The sequence below is a fragment of the Notechis scutatus genome, chromosome 2 (genome assembly GCF_049901735.1).
Source record: "Notechis scutatus isolate UNSWTSFEM ecotype Mainland chromosome 2, rNotScu1.2, whole genome shotgun sequence".
In the NCBI taxonomy this organism is placed as follows: domain Eukaryota; kingdom Metazoa; phylum Chordata; class Lepidosauria; order Squamata; family Elapidae; genus Notechis; species Notechis scutatus.
Genome location: NC_142010.1, coordinates 81,412,722 through 81,430,327, shown reverse-complemented (window position 1 = coordinate 81,430,327; position 17,606 = coordinate 81,412,722). Strand labels below are relative to the sequence as shown.

The following is a 17,606-nucleotide window of genomic DNA, read 5'->3' as shown; positions in this document are numbered from 1 at the left end:
TTTAGGAGAAGTGGAGGGATGCAACATGTGGGGCATTATGCTCTACAAGGATCCATGAATGGCCCAAGGACTACTGGGGCAAGTTAGAATGAAGATCAAAGGAAGTGTGGTAGAAGAGATATTGCTGAGGTGGGAAAAAATGTCCTTGTTTGCCCTTTATTGACTTTTCTTGTCCATTTCCCCACCACAATAGGATACCTAGTAATCAAGCGAGATGGGATTATACCTTTGCATGAAACTTGAGATCTTGGTAGCTAGTTCCATTTAGAGGTTACACTACCAAATAGTTCAGACATCTGTGCCCCAAATGGGTTCTGAGTTGGTACCTAGCTTCTGTTTCTCCTGCTGCTGCCTTCTCAGTGTATCCATAAATTATCCTCTTTTCCCAAGGACAGAGGTGGTATTGAATCAGGCGCTCATGTTTTGCTTTACTAGTAATTTTACTATTTGTAAGGCACTAACACTTGTTTTTAGTTCATTTCCTAGATGGACAGAAATAATTCTCTGTGCAGCTTCTTTTGATGCCTAAAGAACACCCCCCAAATAACTCTTGCTGCTGCTAAGTTTGTAATTGTAGCCTGCAATATTTGTGTTTTGTTAATTGCAAAGTAGCTCAAGCTTGAACACTGCCCTTTTTACTATGTGCATTATATTGTGCATTTTTGTTGCTGTTTGGGTCTTACTGCTACTACTACTGTGTATTGAAGGAGCAATAGATCCTGGACTAGCAGCAGGACACTCACTCTCTCTCTCTCTCTCTCTCTCTCTCTCTCTCACACACACACACACACACACACACACCCACACATCCATGGTTTTCAGTTCAGTCTCCCAATGGAGCCTCAGGTTTGTGGCTTGGAGAAATGTTCCAAGCTAAACTACAAGACTTCCGCAGTCATTTAGTTAGTAGCAATTTTCACTAAGTACACCCTACAGAAGCAGATTTTAATTGTCAACACAATCAATACCCCTTCTCCCCTTCCAAGCACATTCCCTACTGTGGCATTAACAGGTTGTGGTAATGTTTTAATGTGGCATATCCTTTTTGTGATAGTGCCTTTGTCTCGTCCCCAATTTACAGCACTGGCAACTTAAATTTGTCTTTAGTTCTACCTGTTTTAAAGTAGCATTTCCCCTTCTCCCAATACAATTTCTGCTATGAACATTCTGGCTTGACTTCAGAAGTGGCATCTGAAGCAATGCAATACCTGAGCATTTTCAAAATACTTTTCAAAATATTTGTTAGGTTTTATACGAGCTCCGTAGAGATATGGATTTAATGCTTTTGGAAGAGATGGACTGCACTTTAAACCCAGTTATGCAACTGGGCTCTATATTATTCCTACATTCCTCAACCTCATCTCATCCTGAAGATGTTTGGTCTGTGAATGTGTCCTTCAGAAGCAAGCCACCTCACTTCTTACATTTCTGTGTCCCTGCAGTTCCTTGGATCTGCTGGACTCTGTATATTATCTTTACATTTAATATCTGCACCTCCATTTTGGATATTGGATCACTCTGATGAAGTTATTAGAACTTAGAACAATTCATTTTACATAAAGAACTGCAAGGACTAGTCAACACAGTTACCAGGAGTCAACTCGGACTTGAGGACACCAAAATCAATCAATCAATCAATCAGTCAATCAACCAACCAATCATCAATCAAATTCAATAAAGGAAATATCCCAATCATTTAGAGAGAAGGTTGGACCAACTGGCTTGCAAATAGCTGTTGCTTGTTCTAAGAGCCAAGTGGCTTTGCATAATTGGGGATGGCACACACTCCTCTCCCCAGGGTTTGTTCAGTCGTTATGATTGTGCAGCGAGTGTAGATTTCTTAAGAGCTTTCCTCAATATACTGGTAGTGCTTGCCTGAAGTTGGATTACAGCTCCCAGAATCCCCAGCCAACATATTGCTTTCGAATTTAGTGCCATATTGGGAGAGGCTGATTGAAAAGGAACTAGACGGATTATTTTGATTCTAAATCGACGCTAGAAAACCATTTATTATTTTGTCTTAGGAAGACGACAAGCCCAGAGACGCCTTTTTACGAGAAGAGAACAAAGTTCACAGATTGGGTTACTACTTTATCTTACCTTCGCATACATTTATAGCAGGGGGTCTTCAACCTTGGCCACTTTAAGACTTGTGGACTTCAACTCCCAGAATTGGCCAAGGGGCCAGGGTTGGAGACCCCTGCTACAGAATGAGGAACGTGGATAATTAAAGGATGCCTGCTTGAACCCCAAATGCATAGATTTCCCCCCCCTTGATAACCCTGCCCGGAGGGATCCACCCAAGAGTTCCTCTGATGGGTCATTTAATCGGGACCGTGACATCACCCGCTAGCCTCCACCAGTCTCCCTTGAGGCTCCGCCTCCTGGAGGGCCAGCAATAAAACGACCCCCAACAGGGAAAGCTGGAGTAGGGTTTTGCCTGGCCGGGGGTCCCCTTCCGCTTGGAAGGGAAGATTCCTGTGACCTCCCCTTAAGACTGCCCGCCTGCTTTTGCTCTCTGAGGCGGATGGTGGCTTGTTCAAAGGCAGGGAATGTGGGGGGGGGGGCGGGGGGCAGAAGAGAGAAAGCTTGGGAGAACGCGTGCCACGGTCCTTGGGATGCTTATCCGAAGGGGCGCGCAGGGTGATGGTGGCTGGAAGCTGCGGAGAGAAGCACGACCTGATGATGCCCGGGCTTGGGAAAGGTGGATTCAATGGACTACCAGGAGGATGGGGGGGAAGGGAGGGGAAAAGAGAGGTCTGCAAGACTGCATTTGGTACCAAACTCAACTGATAAGTGGCTGGCCTTAAGACAAATCCCACGATTTGTTCCCCCCTCCCCCAGAATAAACACCAGGACCGCGCCCTGTGTCCAGATCTCAACATCTCTTCTTAAGGAAGGTTGTATTTGGGAAGCCGTTCTTTTCCCGTTAACGCTTTTATTGTAGGCACACGAAGTCAGGAAATCTTTCTACCCCGCCCCATCATCCCGGTCCTGGCCAGTCCCGTCTTGTCTTGTCCCAATCCAATCTTGGGTTTCCCACCCCATTAAACCAAGAAAAGATGCTAGCGCCGCAAAGGTTTGTTCATTTTTGCTCAACAGTCGCCTGATCGAACTTAGCGAGTCTTAGAGTAAAGCGAACATGTATACATTATGTTGTAGACTAAAAGGCATAGGACCAAATGGGGCTTTTTGTTTTTGTTTTTGTTTGTTTTTTTGGAGGAGGGGGAGGTTAGTAGGTGATTGGAGATCGCGGGATTACTTTCAAGTCAAGAGCCGCGGCCGGCTTCGATCCCTCCGCCATGTGCATTTGGTGGACGTAGCTTTTCTGCCTTTCAGGGTAGGCGCTAAAAACCGCGGAGATTCTGTATTAAAATCATACTAACGGGTAGGCACAGAGCCAGCAGTCCCCCTTCTCCTTCATCCTCACTACCAATAGCACCACAATAAATAATTGTAATCCGATTTGATAAAAGGGTAAACGTCAAATTTCACCGAGGGATCCTCTTGCTCAAGTTAATGCCTACATCTCTTCAGTTAGAATACTTGCGCTCCTCTTGTCTACTTTTTGTATGGTTCAAATGGTCCTAAGCGGATTAATCGGCAAGCAGCCGCTTTTAACTGCTTCGTGGGTTAGATCCATAGACAGGTCAGTGCAATTCCATACTTTTTCATGAAAGCGGGGGTTAGTTTGCAGTTAAGGAATACCCATGGAATTCCTACTGGAAAATCCCCATTATTATGACTTGTTTAACTATTTACTTCCCACATAAATATTAGCTCAGACAATTTTACAGCAGGTATCTTCCCCTTGACCCAAATGATTAATATGCTTTTCTGTAAACCTCGTGTTTTAAAATTGAGATTTTATGAGACTGATACAACTTGTATTGCTTGAAGAGAAATTTGTCTGTAGATAATTTCAAAAATGTAACTCAAGAACACAATTTTTTAAAACAAATTTTATATTCTTCTGATCCTATACATATGCTTACTGGAAATATATTCTACAGAAGGCTGCCCGATATATCTATGTCATTTCTCAAATGACATATCTATAAAGATGATAGAGTATATAAAAATTCTATACTCTATAAAATAAGGGACATCTACAAAGAACCAATAGTGGATCCTTTATAGATGGGCAGCTCAAACTAAAATCTGAGTTTAAAGTCAATTAATTAACTTAATTATTACATTGAATTAAACCCTATCAAATGTTTAGAATTGACAGAACCTTTGCATTAACTGATTAATAGCGAGCAAAGAAGAACCACAAACTTTTAAATACAATTGCTTGAGTTGGGTAATTTTGAACTTTGGAAAAGGAAACCTTGCCATTAAAAAAAACAACCAAACCAGCCTGTGCCTGGTAGTTCAGTAAAACTTCTACCTACATTAGCAATCGATCAGATTTTCTCCTCTTACCCTTCAGGAAGTGAAGTTAAATTATGACAAGCCAATCTAAAATGTCTACCATTCCATGGGAACAAAAATGGGCCTGGATGAGCACTCAGAGTAATCCAGATAAAACCCATCTGTTCCCCACAAATGCAGAAGAGATGAATTGTGGTTGCAAATCTAACATTATCTAGTATCAGTCATTTAAAAAAAAAAAGGAAAAAAAGAACAACTCTGATGCAACATGTCTATCTTTCACGCACGCATACCAGTTGTGGGAGTCTGGGAACAAGTGGCTTAAAAACAAGCAGGGTTGTTGCAAACATGTTTTATCCTTGCATTTATCTGCATCTTTATAAGAAAATGACCTATGCAATTCACTTCCCTGGTAGGGCACCACTGGACTCCCTGCCTGGGCTGATTTTGCACAGCTTTAATTAATGCTACAGACGCTTGTATTTCGCTTATATAAAGTATAGAGAATTGTTAACTTGTAAATGATGCCACTTCCTAACAAATGCCGAAGAGAAGCCTGTTATAATGAACTGCTAATATTTTTTAAAAACCCAAAGGTGGTGAATTCCCTTCTGAGATGGTTGCTTCTTTATTTTTTTCATGTTATGCTCTTTTTAAAGGAATTTAATAAGCCATTTTACGTTTTTTTCTTCCCGCCTTCACATGGTAGCATAGTCTCTAGAAGACAAAGTCTTAACTGGATGGGATAGAGGAGGCTCCACTGTAAGAGCCAGTAGGCAGGTCAACGCTATCATGCAGATATACCAATACCCAAGCTGATAATGAAATTGTTCTGGCTTGGAGGGAAGGGCTTTGGTGCAAACTTGCAGGTTTTATTCCACACAAGTGTAAGTCTCAAAAAAAAAAAAAAAAAAATATAGAAGAAGAAGTACCCTCAACTGCAACTTTTCTAGGTGATATTTTGTGCTGGAGGAATACGCTGGAGACCAGCTGAATGGAAATGGCCTTCTCCTTCTCCCTCAACCTGGTGCCCTTGAGATGGGCAAGTCTGCAACCCCCCCCCCCCCAACTGGCATAATCACTGGTTGGTGGACTATAGGAGTTGTCATCTGAGATAACTGAAAGGCGCCAGCTTAAAGAAGGTTGGCCTAGAAGAGTAAAGGGCATCCAAGAAGCTGCTAGGAGAAACGGCTTTGACTTCTTATCATGGAAGGAAGGTTTGCTCCCCCCTTCTGTGGTCAGGCCCCTGAGCTGGACTTCATTGTGTGCCTTTCGCCGACACAAAGTGACACTGGGATTTCTATGGGAAATATGTAACTATTTTATCAGAGGACAATAAATCCCTTTGCAGCACAGAAGGACGATGTGCCCATCAGCCTCTTGCAGACAAGAAGAAAAGAACAATGGCTATTTTCTATCTTGCGGAGAAAAGATAAGTTCTATCTGAAAATCCGCCATGGGACAAGTCATTGGCTTAATGAATGCACACAATACTTTCTTCAAAGGTGCAACTAAGAAGGTGGAGGCTGGGGAGAGAACGAAACATGCCGTAAAAGGGAAAAACACACAAGAACTGACAAAAATCGACATCCAAGCTTTTCACTCTTCAGAGCTTTTCTCAAACTTTTAATTCAGTTTCTCCCAAAATGACATTATCTGCTCGTAATGTAACACTGTAACCTTGCTTGCTGGGGAAAATAGTTGTGGTTGTTCCAAACATCTGGAGCACACCGCGTAGTCGTAGATAGAAGGTTGGCTATTCAGTGTTGTCAGTGGAAGCCACCTTCCACAACATTCCACCAGAAAAACAAAATGAGCAGGTCTGTAATTAAAATGGACCCTGCCCCGACTATCTTCTTACTACCATGGTCATAGCGTGGAAATTCAAGAAAAAGAAGAGAGAGAACTTCTCACCCTGGCCTTGTATTTAAAATTAATAGGACTTACCCTCCCCAAATTTCATGGCGCTTATATTGAATTGGCATTCTTCTGAATGTTCTAGACACGAGCCCCAGTTGTAACCGAGATCTATTTTTCACAGTAAAAGGCCTCCAAACGATAAGGCTTCCGATATCAGAATCAAGTATTTTACAAGGTCTTGAACAAAAGCACCAGTAGATTTTACACTTACATGTAAAAGTTGGGACTGATCTACTGTCACATTCCATTTCTTTAGTGGGAGAGGTTGATACATATAGTAGCATGGACAGACAAATGTCTATTCAGACATAGGTCCCCTTGAATGCAAGAGGAGGCTTTTTTTTTTTTTTTTGCTTCCTTGTAACTTTGTTTACGGTTGCTTTGCACGTCTATCATTAGCAATGGACTTATTGAGGCCATTCCTAATATCTTTCCCCCTAAGTTTTAGGGCCGTAACATCGATTTTGGGGTCTATTTTATATAACCACATGTAATCACTCATTGTCTTAATCTCTGGGGAAAGTGAAAAACCCTTTCATACTATCAGTGTTTATCCTCAGGAATCTTATAATAATGCACACTGCTAATTTTACACACACACACACACACACACACACAAGCACTGATAGCCTCCTGTTCAATCACCCTATTGATATTTAAATCTATCAAATTCCAGTTGGGTTAAAGACATGGGATGAGAATTCATTGCTTTGGGTAGTTTAGAGTTCTGCGTATAGTAGGTACATACATGCCCATCATATTATTTATTCCTTTGGGATAAGCAACCTTTGGAGTTAATAAAAAAAAAACCCCAAAACAAAAACCAGACTAATCAAAGGGTTAGAAAAAGGAAACATAGCTAAAATCAGTATATACCGATCCCAATTCCTCTCAAAACCATCCTTTCTTCCGTATCTATGTATCCACACTGGCACACTCATACTGTGTGAGTTTGTACGTGTGCGAATTCCGCAGCATTAGCGGAACCCACACACAACACACCAAATTAATGTTGTAAACTCCATCCATCTTTACTTTGATAGCTAGGACACACTATAATGCAATTGATTAAAGGCATTGCGTCTGTAGGTTGCACGGAAACTCAAAACAGGCCCCTGAAACTTAAGACACAGCCTGGTGAAAATAAAGCAAAGGATCCACCTCGCGCCATTGAACCAAGAGGGGAAAAAGCGGCCTTTGCCAAGCCGCCACTCCGCGTGGACGGGAAAAGCGAACCACCCCCGCGGGAGCGTCTGCGCGTCCAAGCAGGGCCCAAAGTCGAATCGCCCCCTCCTCCTCTCTTCAAGCTGTCCCCTTAACTAGTCCCAATCTTTCCATCCTGTCTGGGGCCCCGGGAAAGAAGGTTTGCAAAACGAGGCCTTTAGGTGACGGGAGAAACTCCCCCCCCTCCCCCCACGCGAAGGAACCCGCAGGCTAAGCCCGTTTCGCGGCCGGGGCTCCTTCAGGGCCCGCAGCCCAACGCAGTTCCTCCCAAGGCAGCTCCAGCTCACCGCCCCGCCCCGAGGAGCTTTTGGCCTGCGAGACGGCGCGAGCCGGAGGGGGGTCCCGTCCAAGCGATCGCCTTCAGGGCAAGGCAGCCGGCCAGGACTTTTCCAGCCTTATTTCCCTTTCTGGCGGGGAAGGGAAGAGCCAAGCGGAAGGAGCGTTCCGAGGCCCAGGGCGACCGGCCCGAAAAAGTGATCCTTGGCCGGCTGGCTCTCCGTCGAAGTCGCTTGCCAGAAAAGCAGCGGTGGTGGTGCCGGAGCCAGGGCTCCTTTTGACCGCGTTTGGCCAGGCTTCCTTCCTTACAGCTGTGTGCAGGGTCCAAACCCGCTGTAGGGCCTTGCTTGAGACGGCTGGGCCAAATCACCGGGATGGAAGGGAGAAAGAAAAGAGGGAAGCTAACCACGGTAGTGCCGGGCTTCTTGTGGGAGCGCCGCCGGGGCCAGGATGGCCCTCTTCCCCGGCCAGGTCAACTCCTCCGGTGAAGCCAGGGCCTTGCTTGGGAGCCTCCGACGTTTAGAAGGCGCGTTCCCGGAGGCAGGGAGGGAGGGAAAGGGGGCCTCCTCTAGCTGGCCGACTCGTTGGTCCCTTGCAGATCAGCAAAGTGTTAAGGAACAAAATGGGCCTAAAGGAACCCCTTCCTACCTTTCCACTTGCGGGGCCGCCGCGTCAGGAGCCCTTCGCACCCCCTGCATCACAAGCCGGGAGCTTCCCCCCCTTCCCTCCTGGCAGGCATATCAAAGAAAGCGGGAGGAAGTCCCGAGGAACCCCAAGCGTCTTCCATTTAGGTCTACTTCAAAGGGAGGTGGGGGGTGGGGGTGGCGGGAGAAAGATATTTTTAATAATACACTCGCAGCCCCGAACAAAATCTGGGGGGAAGGGTAAGAAACAGCAAGGACTAAGAAATGGGAAGTTTAAGGTTTTTTTGTTTTTGTTTTTGACAGAGACAAATAACACCCCAAAGCTTATTTTTCGAAGGACAAACGGCAGGCTGCGCTGACCCGCCTTCATTTGAAGCCAGAGAGCTCTTGGGTGATCTCAGCCACTCAGCCGAGGCAGGCCCTAGCCAGCGCTTGGATAGGGACCACCTGGTTAGACCAGGAAGTCCCAAAATAAACAAACAAGCAAGCAAACAGAAAAACCCGCCTCAAAAGAAGGCGACCAGCGACCTTTACCTTTTCAGCGGTCAGTTTCTTCTACCCGGAGCAACTATGAAGAGCCTAAGGCACTAGCCTAAGTCGCTGCAGGCTGTTTCCAGATGGAAAAGGAAAAAAAAAAAAAAAAGCCAACCCTCCTTCCTGAAACCTGAAGGAGGGTGGCGGGTTTGGAGCCAGGCCGAAAAGTTTGGGGGAAGAAATCCACAAAGGCCTGGATCGCTCAGTCGTGTTTTTTTTTTTGTTTTTTTTTTAAAGACAGAAAACAAAGAGAAGGTGAGAAAAACGTCTAAGGGGTGATCTTGTCCAGTAAGACTTATAGCAACAGGAAGCTTAGCTAATCGAAGGTCCAGAAATTTCCTAGGTGAGCTGGAAAATATTCCTGAATCCGGTCTAAAGTGCAACTGCATGTATGGACTTGGGAGTTCTTGGGACGGGCATTAGTTCCCATCATGCCCATCAGCTATGTTGGCTGAACATGAGAGGAGCTGAAGCTCCAAACATCTAGAAGGCAGTAGCAGCCCGTATAGATAGAGATATCGGTGTGCCAGGGGCTGATTGGGTCAAATCATCTGCTTGACATCCCATTCAGTAGACCAGAGGTTGCCTCAAAGAAAAGTCCAAGATTTAAACGTGGGCAAACAGGCTACGCATGGTAGCCTTCCACTTGCATCTTGGGCAACTTGGAAATGATCTCAACTAGGATTAACACTACAAACCTGAACACGCCCCCTTTAATGGGATATCTAGTTAAGATGGAAGTAATATTAAGCAGAAGGTGTCAGTGACGCATTGCCAGAATAATGTCAGGGTGATGCTATACATCGCTGACATGGAAATGCAGTCAGTGAAGAATTGTTAGCAGAAGGAAAGCAAAGGACACCTTTTCACCTAGTGGAAAAAAAAGATCAAGCCCTCCGTGGAGGGTATCAATTAATGGCAAACCTTGTTGGCATCAAATCCTTCCGGAATTTGGTTTGAACTTGCTTGGAAACTCAGCTCCGGATCACGAGGCTACCCTTTTGGGTCTAGACTTGCTCCTGTTGCAGAGTCCGATTCTTTTGATGGAGTCAAGGGCCTTACTAAAGGACACCAACCAAACCATCTTCAAGGAAAAGCAAAGCCACCATCTCATCCCTTAGGGCCACAGCAGCCAATCGATTGCCCAATTGGTCTGTTTTGGGCATGGCTTCCAGGGACCTCCCAGACTTGGGACCATGCAGTCTGTAATGGCGCCGAAGGGAGATATAATTGCACGCATGAAAAAGGAATCGCGTGAACCACCTTTAATGGGAATTCCATGCAAATGAAATCGAACTCCATGCAGTTCTTGCCTCAGCTCCACAGGCAATTTCCTATCCACCATTATTCTGGGGACAAAAGCGGTCCTTGGCTGAGCCAGAGATGCCTATTCTTGATGTGCAGAGGAGAAGGGCTTTCTGGAGGGAAGAGAGGTGGGAAGAAGAGGCACAAAAGCCCGGGAGAGTGGGGGAAGAAGGGCAGTGGGATCGGGAGCCCTGGAGAATTCCTGGCTTTCCCCCATGGAGAACATGCCTTTTAGATTAATTGCATGCATGGAGAAAAGGGGGCAGAGAGTTGGTTAAGCGGGCTGCTCAGGTTACTCGGGGCATCTCTGAACTTGGAGCGCCTTTGTGGGCGTGGGGGATATGTGTTGAATTAACAGTCTCTCTCTGATCCAGTGTAATCAAAGACCGAAGAGCCAGCCTTTCCTTTTCGTTAGGGCCCTTTCCCAGGCTGAAAAGAAAGGCATCGGGACCTCCAGGGATTATATTTCCCCTTTGGGTCTATCTCTGCCTCCCCTCCATCATCTCCACGCTTCCACCCCCCCCCTTCCTTATACATGCTTAATTCGAGCAGCCTCTTAATTGCTGGCATATTTGGAATTGGGTAGCAGTGGAGAAAAAGTTCTCTCTTAACGGGACATTTCCTGAATAGCCGAAGTCTTCTAATAAATGACCAGTGTTTTTAATATGGCTCAGAGTCAATTCGAGGCTTGGGACAACCGGCGTATTTCCTGGCCAAAGCAGATAAATAATTAAGCTTCGTCGGGAACCGGCTCAATTTTTGTGCGGAGGAGGGAAACCTAAGACGCTAAAGAAAAATAAGCTGAGAAATCAAAGTTTCTGCTCGGGAGAAAACTCAAGATAAAAACCTCATAAAGGTCAATGATAGACGCTTCCCCCAAACTTCAGCTGACTGGCCTCCGAATAAAAACGTCGCCTTCAAGAAAATAATCATTTAAACGAAAACAAGCACAAACGCAAAGCTAACTCGGGCAGTTCGATCACAGGGCAAGTAAGCTAAGCGATTTACCGAGGGAATTTACCGGCTTAACCCCAGCTCCGCGGCAGTCCAGTGGGCGTTTCCACTGACCAACCTGAGTCGGGATTTCGCCGGATTTTGCCCCTTCGCGGCGGGAAAAACTGGAAACTTCATGCCACGACCGTCCCAGGAAGGGTCACCCACCCCAGAAGGCACTGCAAACCGGGTCGCACCACCGATAGGTCCCCGCTAAGACGCATTTCCCTTGAGGCAAATAAGCCCTTTTTTCAGATCTCCTGACCCGGGTCATCAGACCTGGTGTGTCACTTGGCTTCTGGGTGCCTCCAGCCCCGGAAGCCACAGCCCCGGAGAGCCAAAACCATGATAAAAACCAGGGTTGCTTCTGCCCCACTCGTTTCCGTGGTTGCATTGTAAAAAAAAAAAAACCGCTTGATCTCTAATATAGGTAAATCACTCGCTAAAGTGACTGGGGGTGGGTGGGTGGGGAGGGGAGCAGGAGCCGGGGCACTCAGCCGCTGACGCCGGCCTGGGGAATCGGGAGACTGGAAGCAACGAATTTGAATCACGCCTGAGCTTCCTCGGGCTTTTTATTAGGGCACGAAAGGAATCGCGGATCTCACACTTCGAAATTGCCCCATTACCCCACTCCTCCCAACTGCGAAAACACCCCATCTTACCTAAATCCGCATAGGGAGGGATACTTTTGGACCGGCCGTGCTCCATAGCACAAACTCTGTGAACAACACAAAACACACCGTGATTAAATAACTATTTTATAGGGTTTGCTTTGACACAAATAACAATATAAACGCCAAAAAACCTCCATTAAAAAAACAAACGGAGTGTGTGTCTTGGAGATCCCCTTTTAACTGAAATACCCCGAAAAGACCAACATTCAATAAAGTACATTTTAAGATGCGGGGGTCACAATAAACACATTTTTATTGCTGAATTAAATCCTTAGGGCATTTGCTCACTTAAGATTCATAGCGCAATCCAACCATCCCCATGCAGCCATGAGGGGAGCCGTTCCAGCTGTCCTAAACAAAAACACGGCTCAGTTGTCCCTCTGTTATCTAGGGTTCAGTTGGATTTGGCAGAAGACAAGGAGACTTGGAAGGGTTCTGCCCAAGATTTAACTGGTAAGGAGAGCCAGTGCTGTTAGTGAAATGGGAGGACAATATCCTGTTTTAAAATGGCTGTGGCAAGTCTATTACCAGCAACTCCTTTTAAATCTCTGTCACCTGGAAATCCCCCACTGGCACTAGCAAATATGCAGACCTATGCTCACTTTATTCAGAAGGGGTTTGTTCTGAGAATTAAATCAATGCTGCCTACAATTAGCAGTGGGAGTTCTCACTTTTAATTATTTGTCAACCTTAGGCCCCAAAGCCTAAGTAGAAAATTCCTGAATTTTTCCCAGGATTATTACCTAATGGAGTATTAATGGAGTGGGTAGTGAGAACAGATTTCCAGAAAACCTGCAGACCACAGGAACCTACTGGAGTAATTCTGAACAGGAAATAGAAAATAAAGCAAAAGTGAACAACTGAAACTGAAAACTCTAAATATTATATAATGCCAAAGGCAGGCAGTTGGCAGAAAAAAGCTAATATTATAACAGCAGATTCCATATATCTTATAACCAATATTGGAAACATTATGTGTCTCAGTGCATTGATATGAAAGTGTTCCCCTTCTTCCAGTATAAAGATTAATATCATACATTGTCAGGTTATGTGCTATTTTTAGATCAACATGAACAGATTGAAAACTGTCACAGAAGGGCGCATATTGAGATACACAGCTTTGGGGAGTGGGGTGGGGAGCAAACTGTCATATTCCAAAGAAACATGTCAATTGTTGATTGTCTACAATAATTGCTTGTGTACTTGTTTTATTTCAAGGAAAGAAGTATTTTAAATCCACAGTCCATTTAAACCAGAGTTTTGTTTGGATTTAAACTGATTGTGGGATTGGCACTCCGATTTGAAACATATGTTTGTTAAAAAGCAAGTACCCTTGATAGAAATGGGATTTACTTCCAAGTAAAACTGTATTCCTAAACAAACAAATATAGATCCATCGAAATAATGCCAAGATATACTATCAACATGTGTATGTTTTAAGTTAAACACAATGATTTAAATCTAAATCTGCTTAAATCTAAGTATTCTGTCTTAAACTATATGTAAGATCCAAAAAGTCAAACTAATGAGGGATTTCTGTTATAAGGAACAGTTTTTTTTTAACATGGCAGCAATTTCTGTCAATCTTTGAATTCTGGAATCAACTTATTTCTGTTTTTATTAGTACCATAATTTCTATTTAGACTTTTAATTTAAACAAGGAAAGTTTGATTTCCTCCATACATATAAATACTTTTCATTAACTTTTAAGTTTGCTGAGACTTTGTATTTTTTTAAATTAAAATGACATTTCCTATTAAGTAATGCAAACAAAGATTAATTTCCCTTTATTAAAATTGTCTTTGCAATGATTGAAATTCCTTCTTTATTTCCATTTGGGGTTAATACATGCTATGTTTTATTTGGCTTTATAAAAATCAACATTTGGCAAATTATCAAAATCTGGCAGAAAAAAGGGTTGTCTGCAAGAAAATCATTTGGATTCTCATAATCTCTAGAAAAACGCACCTGTGAAATATTAGATTAAATTAATCTTTTCCCACTGCAAAATGCTCGAATGTGTGTTAGAAATATATAGAATCCCATACTCCAAGATCAAGTAGCTGTTGCCATAAAAGAAAACCGAATCCCCTAAAAATATAACATTTATTAGCGACGTCCCAGCGTGCTCCTTGTCATGCTGATCCAGCGGGAGCAGCAGGGAATAAAATTGTTCTTCACAACCTTGACGCTAGACAGCCCCATCGAGAGTCTCCCCAAAGCAAAAGCGTTCTGGTTTGATTTCAGACTTGGCCTTATGCAAAATGAGGTAACCCCCTTCGGAATTATATTTTTCGGGTATATTTGTCAGCTTTGACGAAGCGCAGGAACCTTCGAGAATTTATACAAGGTATAAAGATGTCAAGGACTTGCAACTTCAAGGCTAAGCCCAGGCTGCAATTAGGGAAGCCGCGGGGACGACGGCGACTTTGAGTGAGGGGGAAAGTGCTGAGGCTGGGAAGGGAGCCGCGGGCGGCTTGCGGACCGGGTTTCGCCGATCCGTAGCTCCCCTCACCGGGGAGGAGATTGCCAAGCGGTTAGACGGGGCGCTGAGCAACTCCGCTCGGAGGGGTTAGAGGAGAATTTCTGCTGGTCGCGGACTAGTTCTAGCCGCGGAGACCCTCTTGGTGTATGACAGGAAAGCAAGACCAGTGAACCTTCTCCCCTCCCCAGTCCCCGCACCCCATAAGCCAGTGGGGTTCGAACACTGCCCTCTGGGGTTAGGAGAGGGAGTTTAAGTAGGGAGGGGGACCCAAGGCCTGGGATCAGGCGGGGCGCGGGGCAAACGAGAGCTGTTCCCAATAACCCGAAACAACTAACGGAGAAATCCAACTTCCCCGGAGGCTGCAGCGGAATCCCGCAGTTCTCCCTCCAGTCCGTTCCTTGCGCCCGCCTCGCCCGAGAAGCGCTTACCGGGTGTCTCGATCTTCTCGTTCGCTCACGGTATTTTATTCCCAGCCAGCCAAGAAAAAGATTTGAGTTGCCTCCGCTCAGAGCGCTCTGGCACTACTCCCGGGGTCCCATGTAGACTCCACCGCTCGCGGAGCCCTGCGTGAGAAGAGCGGCGGGTGGGCGCTCGGGAGAGGCCCTTCCCTTTCGTTCCCTCGTGGCCCTGCAGCGCCTGGCTCCGCCTGCTCCTGTCCGAGAGCCCACCAGTCAGGTATGCGCTGCCCGAGCTTTAGGCTTTAGGCTTTTTTCTCCGGGAGATCTTCACGGTTTCTTCTGACGTCAAGCAGGGTGGTAAACGCTGTCGAGGGGGAGAGCGCGAGTGAGCCAGGGATGCACCGAGATTTGGGCATTTGGGGAGTGGTGGTGGTGGGGAAGCCTGGCCCCCTTTGATTGATCCCGCCGCACCTAGCTGCACCCGCCGCCCTTCTTCCGCCGGGCAGCCCTTCGCCTCCCGCCCCGTCACCGGAGATCGCCTCCCGAATCCGGAGGAGCCTGGCTTTCCGGGATGTCTCGACCCCAGAAAAGAGGTGTGCCAATTCCTGATGCAGAAGGCATCAGCCGAGACCTCGCCTGGGAGGATTTTCCTTTTCTTTACCGCTGGAGTATCCTCCTCCAAGGAGGAAAGAAGGGTTGCCCGTCCATCCAGCCGGCGGCCTTTCTCTGACCAGCGCACCCACTCCTTTCCTCCCTCCCGCAACTGCTTTCCCGGTTGTTATCCTGACCCCGGGCCGCAGCCGCCGCAGCCGCCGCAGCCTCCTCCCCCGCTTCTATCCGACGGCCTTCTTGTATCCCCCCCCCTTCTCAATCAGAAACCAAACGTGGAGGCCCCGAGCGGCCCTGACGAGGCGCAGGTTCTACAAATTGGCTGCCTTCGTTTCCTTCCCTCTCGGCGTGCTTAAATTGCCCCCTTTCCCTCCCCTCCGCGCCCTGCCACAATCGCCGGCTCGTTCCCGGTTCCCTATTGCTAGTGACAGACCTATTAACATTCCCGCCCCCTCACCTTCCTTGCTGGGGGAATGGTGATTACGGAGAGCCTCACCCGGGCAGCGGATAACAAGCTCTTTGCCTGGGGATTTGCAGGCAAGGATGCCTTTCCCTCGCTAGGCCTAATCCTCCTCCTCTTCTTTCTCAAGTTAGCGAGACTTTTTGCTAAAGCGCTCAATGACAGGAGGCGGGAACCCTCCGCGAAAGGGAGTCTAAGCGGGCGGCCAACGATTGGGGGCCGGGGAGAGGAGAAAAGGGTTGGCTGGCTGGCTTGTCTGCCTTGACGGGCTCGGAGCCTCTCCTAACCTTGCTTTGCCTCCGCACCGATACAATTAGTGCCCGGAGTCAGTGGACTAAAATAAGCGAAACTCCTAAGCGGGTCCTTTTTCTTGGGTCGCCGGGCACAGTTTGGCCTTCCAAACTCTTGCCCAGGCCTTCTTCGCCCGTCGGCCACTTCTTGGCGAAGTTGTATTATTTTACAGTACTCTGGTGAGGAGAAAGGAAGTTCTCTCTCTAGTCCGACCTGCCCCACGAATCAACCCTTTCGCGCTGACAAGTGGGGCTGAACGGAATCGACACCCCATACAATAAGAGTATTTTGCAGTTAAATCACGTCGCTTGATCTCGCGATAAGAAGGGCAAACGTGAACTGAGACTGAAAAGGTTGAGGAAGGGTTGATTCTGGAAAGTTGAGAGAAGGCCCGGGTTAATGCATGAATTGGTGTGTGTGTGTCTGTGGAGGTGTCAGGCGGACGGGGTGAGGCCTGTTGTACAAAAGCAGTTTCAGTTTAAAAATAACTTGAATTTGGCATGAATGTGAGATAAAAGACCACGTGTTGTAATATTGAATCTGAACCCTTTTATTAATTCATTTCCGCTTATTTGCAGCAGGTCCATGAAACTGCTGGGTCACCTCATGTCACCCAGAAGTCTTAGATTACAATTGGCAGAGTCCCAAGTCATTGATAATGTTTGTGAGGCTTATGGGAGTTGTAGTTTAAACTTTAAAGGATCTGGGGAGCTTCCCCATTACGTATTTGTTAGAAAGTAAATCCATCTTATACTAAGATAAATCCATTGTACGTTGAAACTGATTGCCAAATTGCATTACAGATTAAATTATGCATTTGTAAATAATAGAATAAAAATCACTTCTTGTCCTCCCCACATTTTGTCATATCAGTTCAGTAACAGTCCAACAGAATACTATACAAAGATGAAAGGTGGGCTGGAACAACATGCTAAGCTAAATTGGGCAGCGAATTTCACATCTGAACAGATGACCTAATTCAAGGAATTCATTTTTTTTTATAAATTTCAGAAAATCATTCAGGAAATAATGTATGTGTACTGTATAACTGGAGATATATGAAAGAGATTCTAGAAAAATATACTATATGAAAGAGATTCTAGAAAGATCAATTTCAGTAATGGATATTTTGAGTTTAAATTGATTTTGTCCACACAGCATTTTTTAAAAATATAGGAGCTGGCATCCTTTTCATCCCACACTGGTGTATTCTAGATGCATTGAAATAAATAACAAAGCTATCATAGATTAAATAAAAGAGAAGCACATTGATATTTTGGAATAAGACAGATTGAAATGAGAAAAAATGCATATGCTGATAATTGCCAGAATCTATCATGTAACCTGCTTTCTAAAATTTGTTAAAGTGACCCTAATCTCACGCTGAACTGTATTCAGAACAGTAAGGTTCAGGAT

At 45.6% G+C, this 17,606-nt stretch overlaps 1 protein-coding gene across 5 annotated transcripts in view; it reads right to left on the bottom strand.

The window, feature by feature from the left end:
• Positions 1 to 16,321, bottom strand: part of PITX1 (paired like homeodomain 1) — a 42,166-nt gene extending 25,845 nt beyond the window's left edge. The window contains exons 1-3 of one of the 5 annotated variants that reach the window (XM_087955283.1): positions 15,936 to 16,321; positions 14,861 to 15,194; positions 11,936 to 11,991 (exon numbers count right to left, since the gene is read on the bottom strand). In XM_087955283.1, the coding sequence (XP_087811409.1) occupies positions 11,936 to 11,981 (46 nt within the window). In that variant the 5' untranslated portion in view covers positions 11,982 to 11,991; positions 14,861 to 15,194; positions 15,936 to 16,321. Of the gene's footprint in view, positions 1 to 11,935; positions 11,992 to 14,860; positions 15,765 to 15,896 lie in introns of those variants that run through there. The other 4 variants (XM_087955282.1, XM_087955284.1, XM_087955288.1 and 1 more) reach the window with 4 other exon arrangements.
• Positions 16,322 to 17,606: the final 1,285 nt, after the last annotated feature.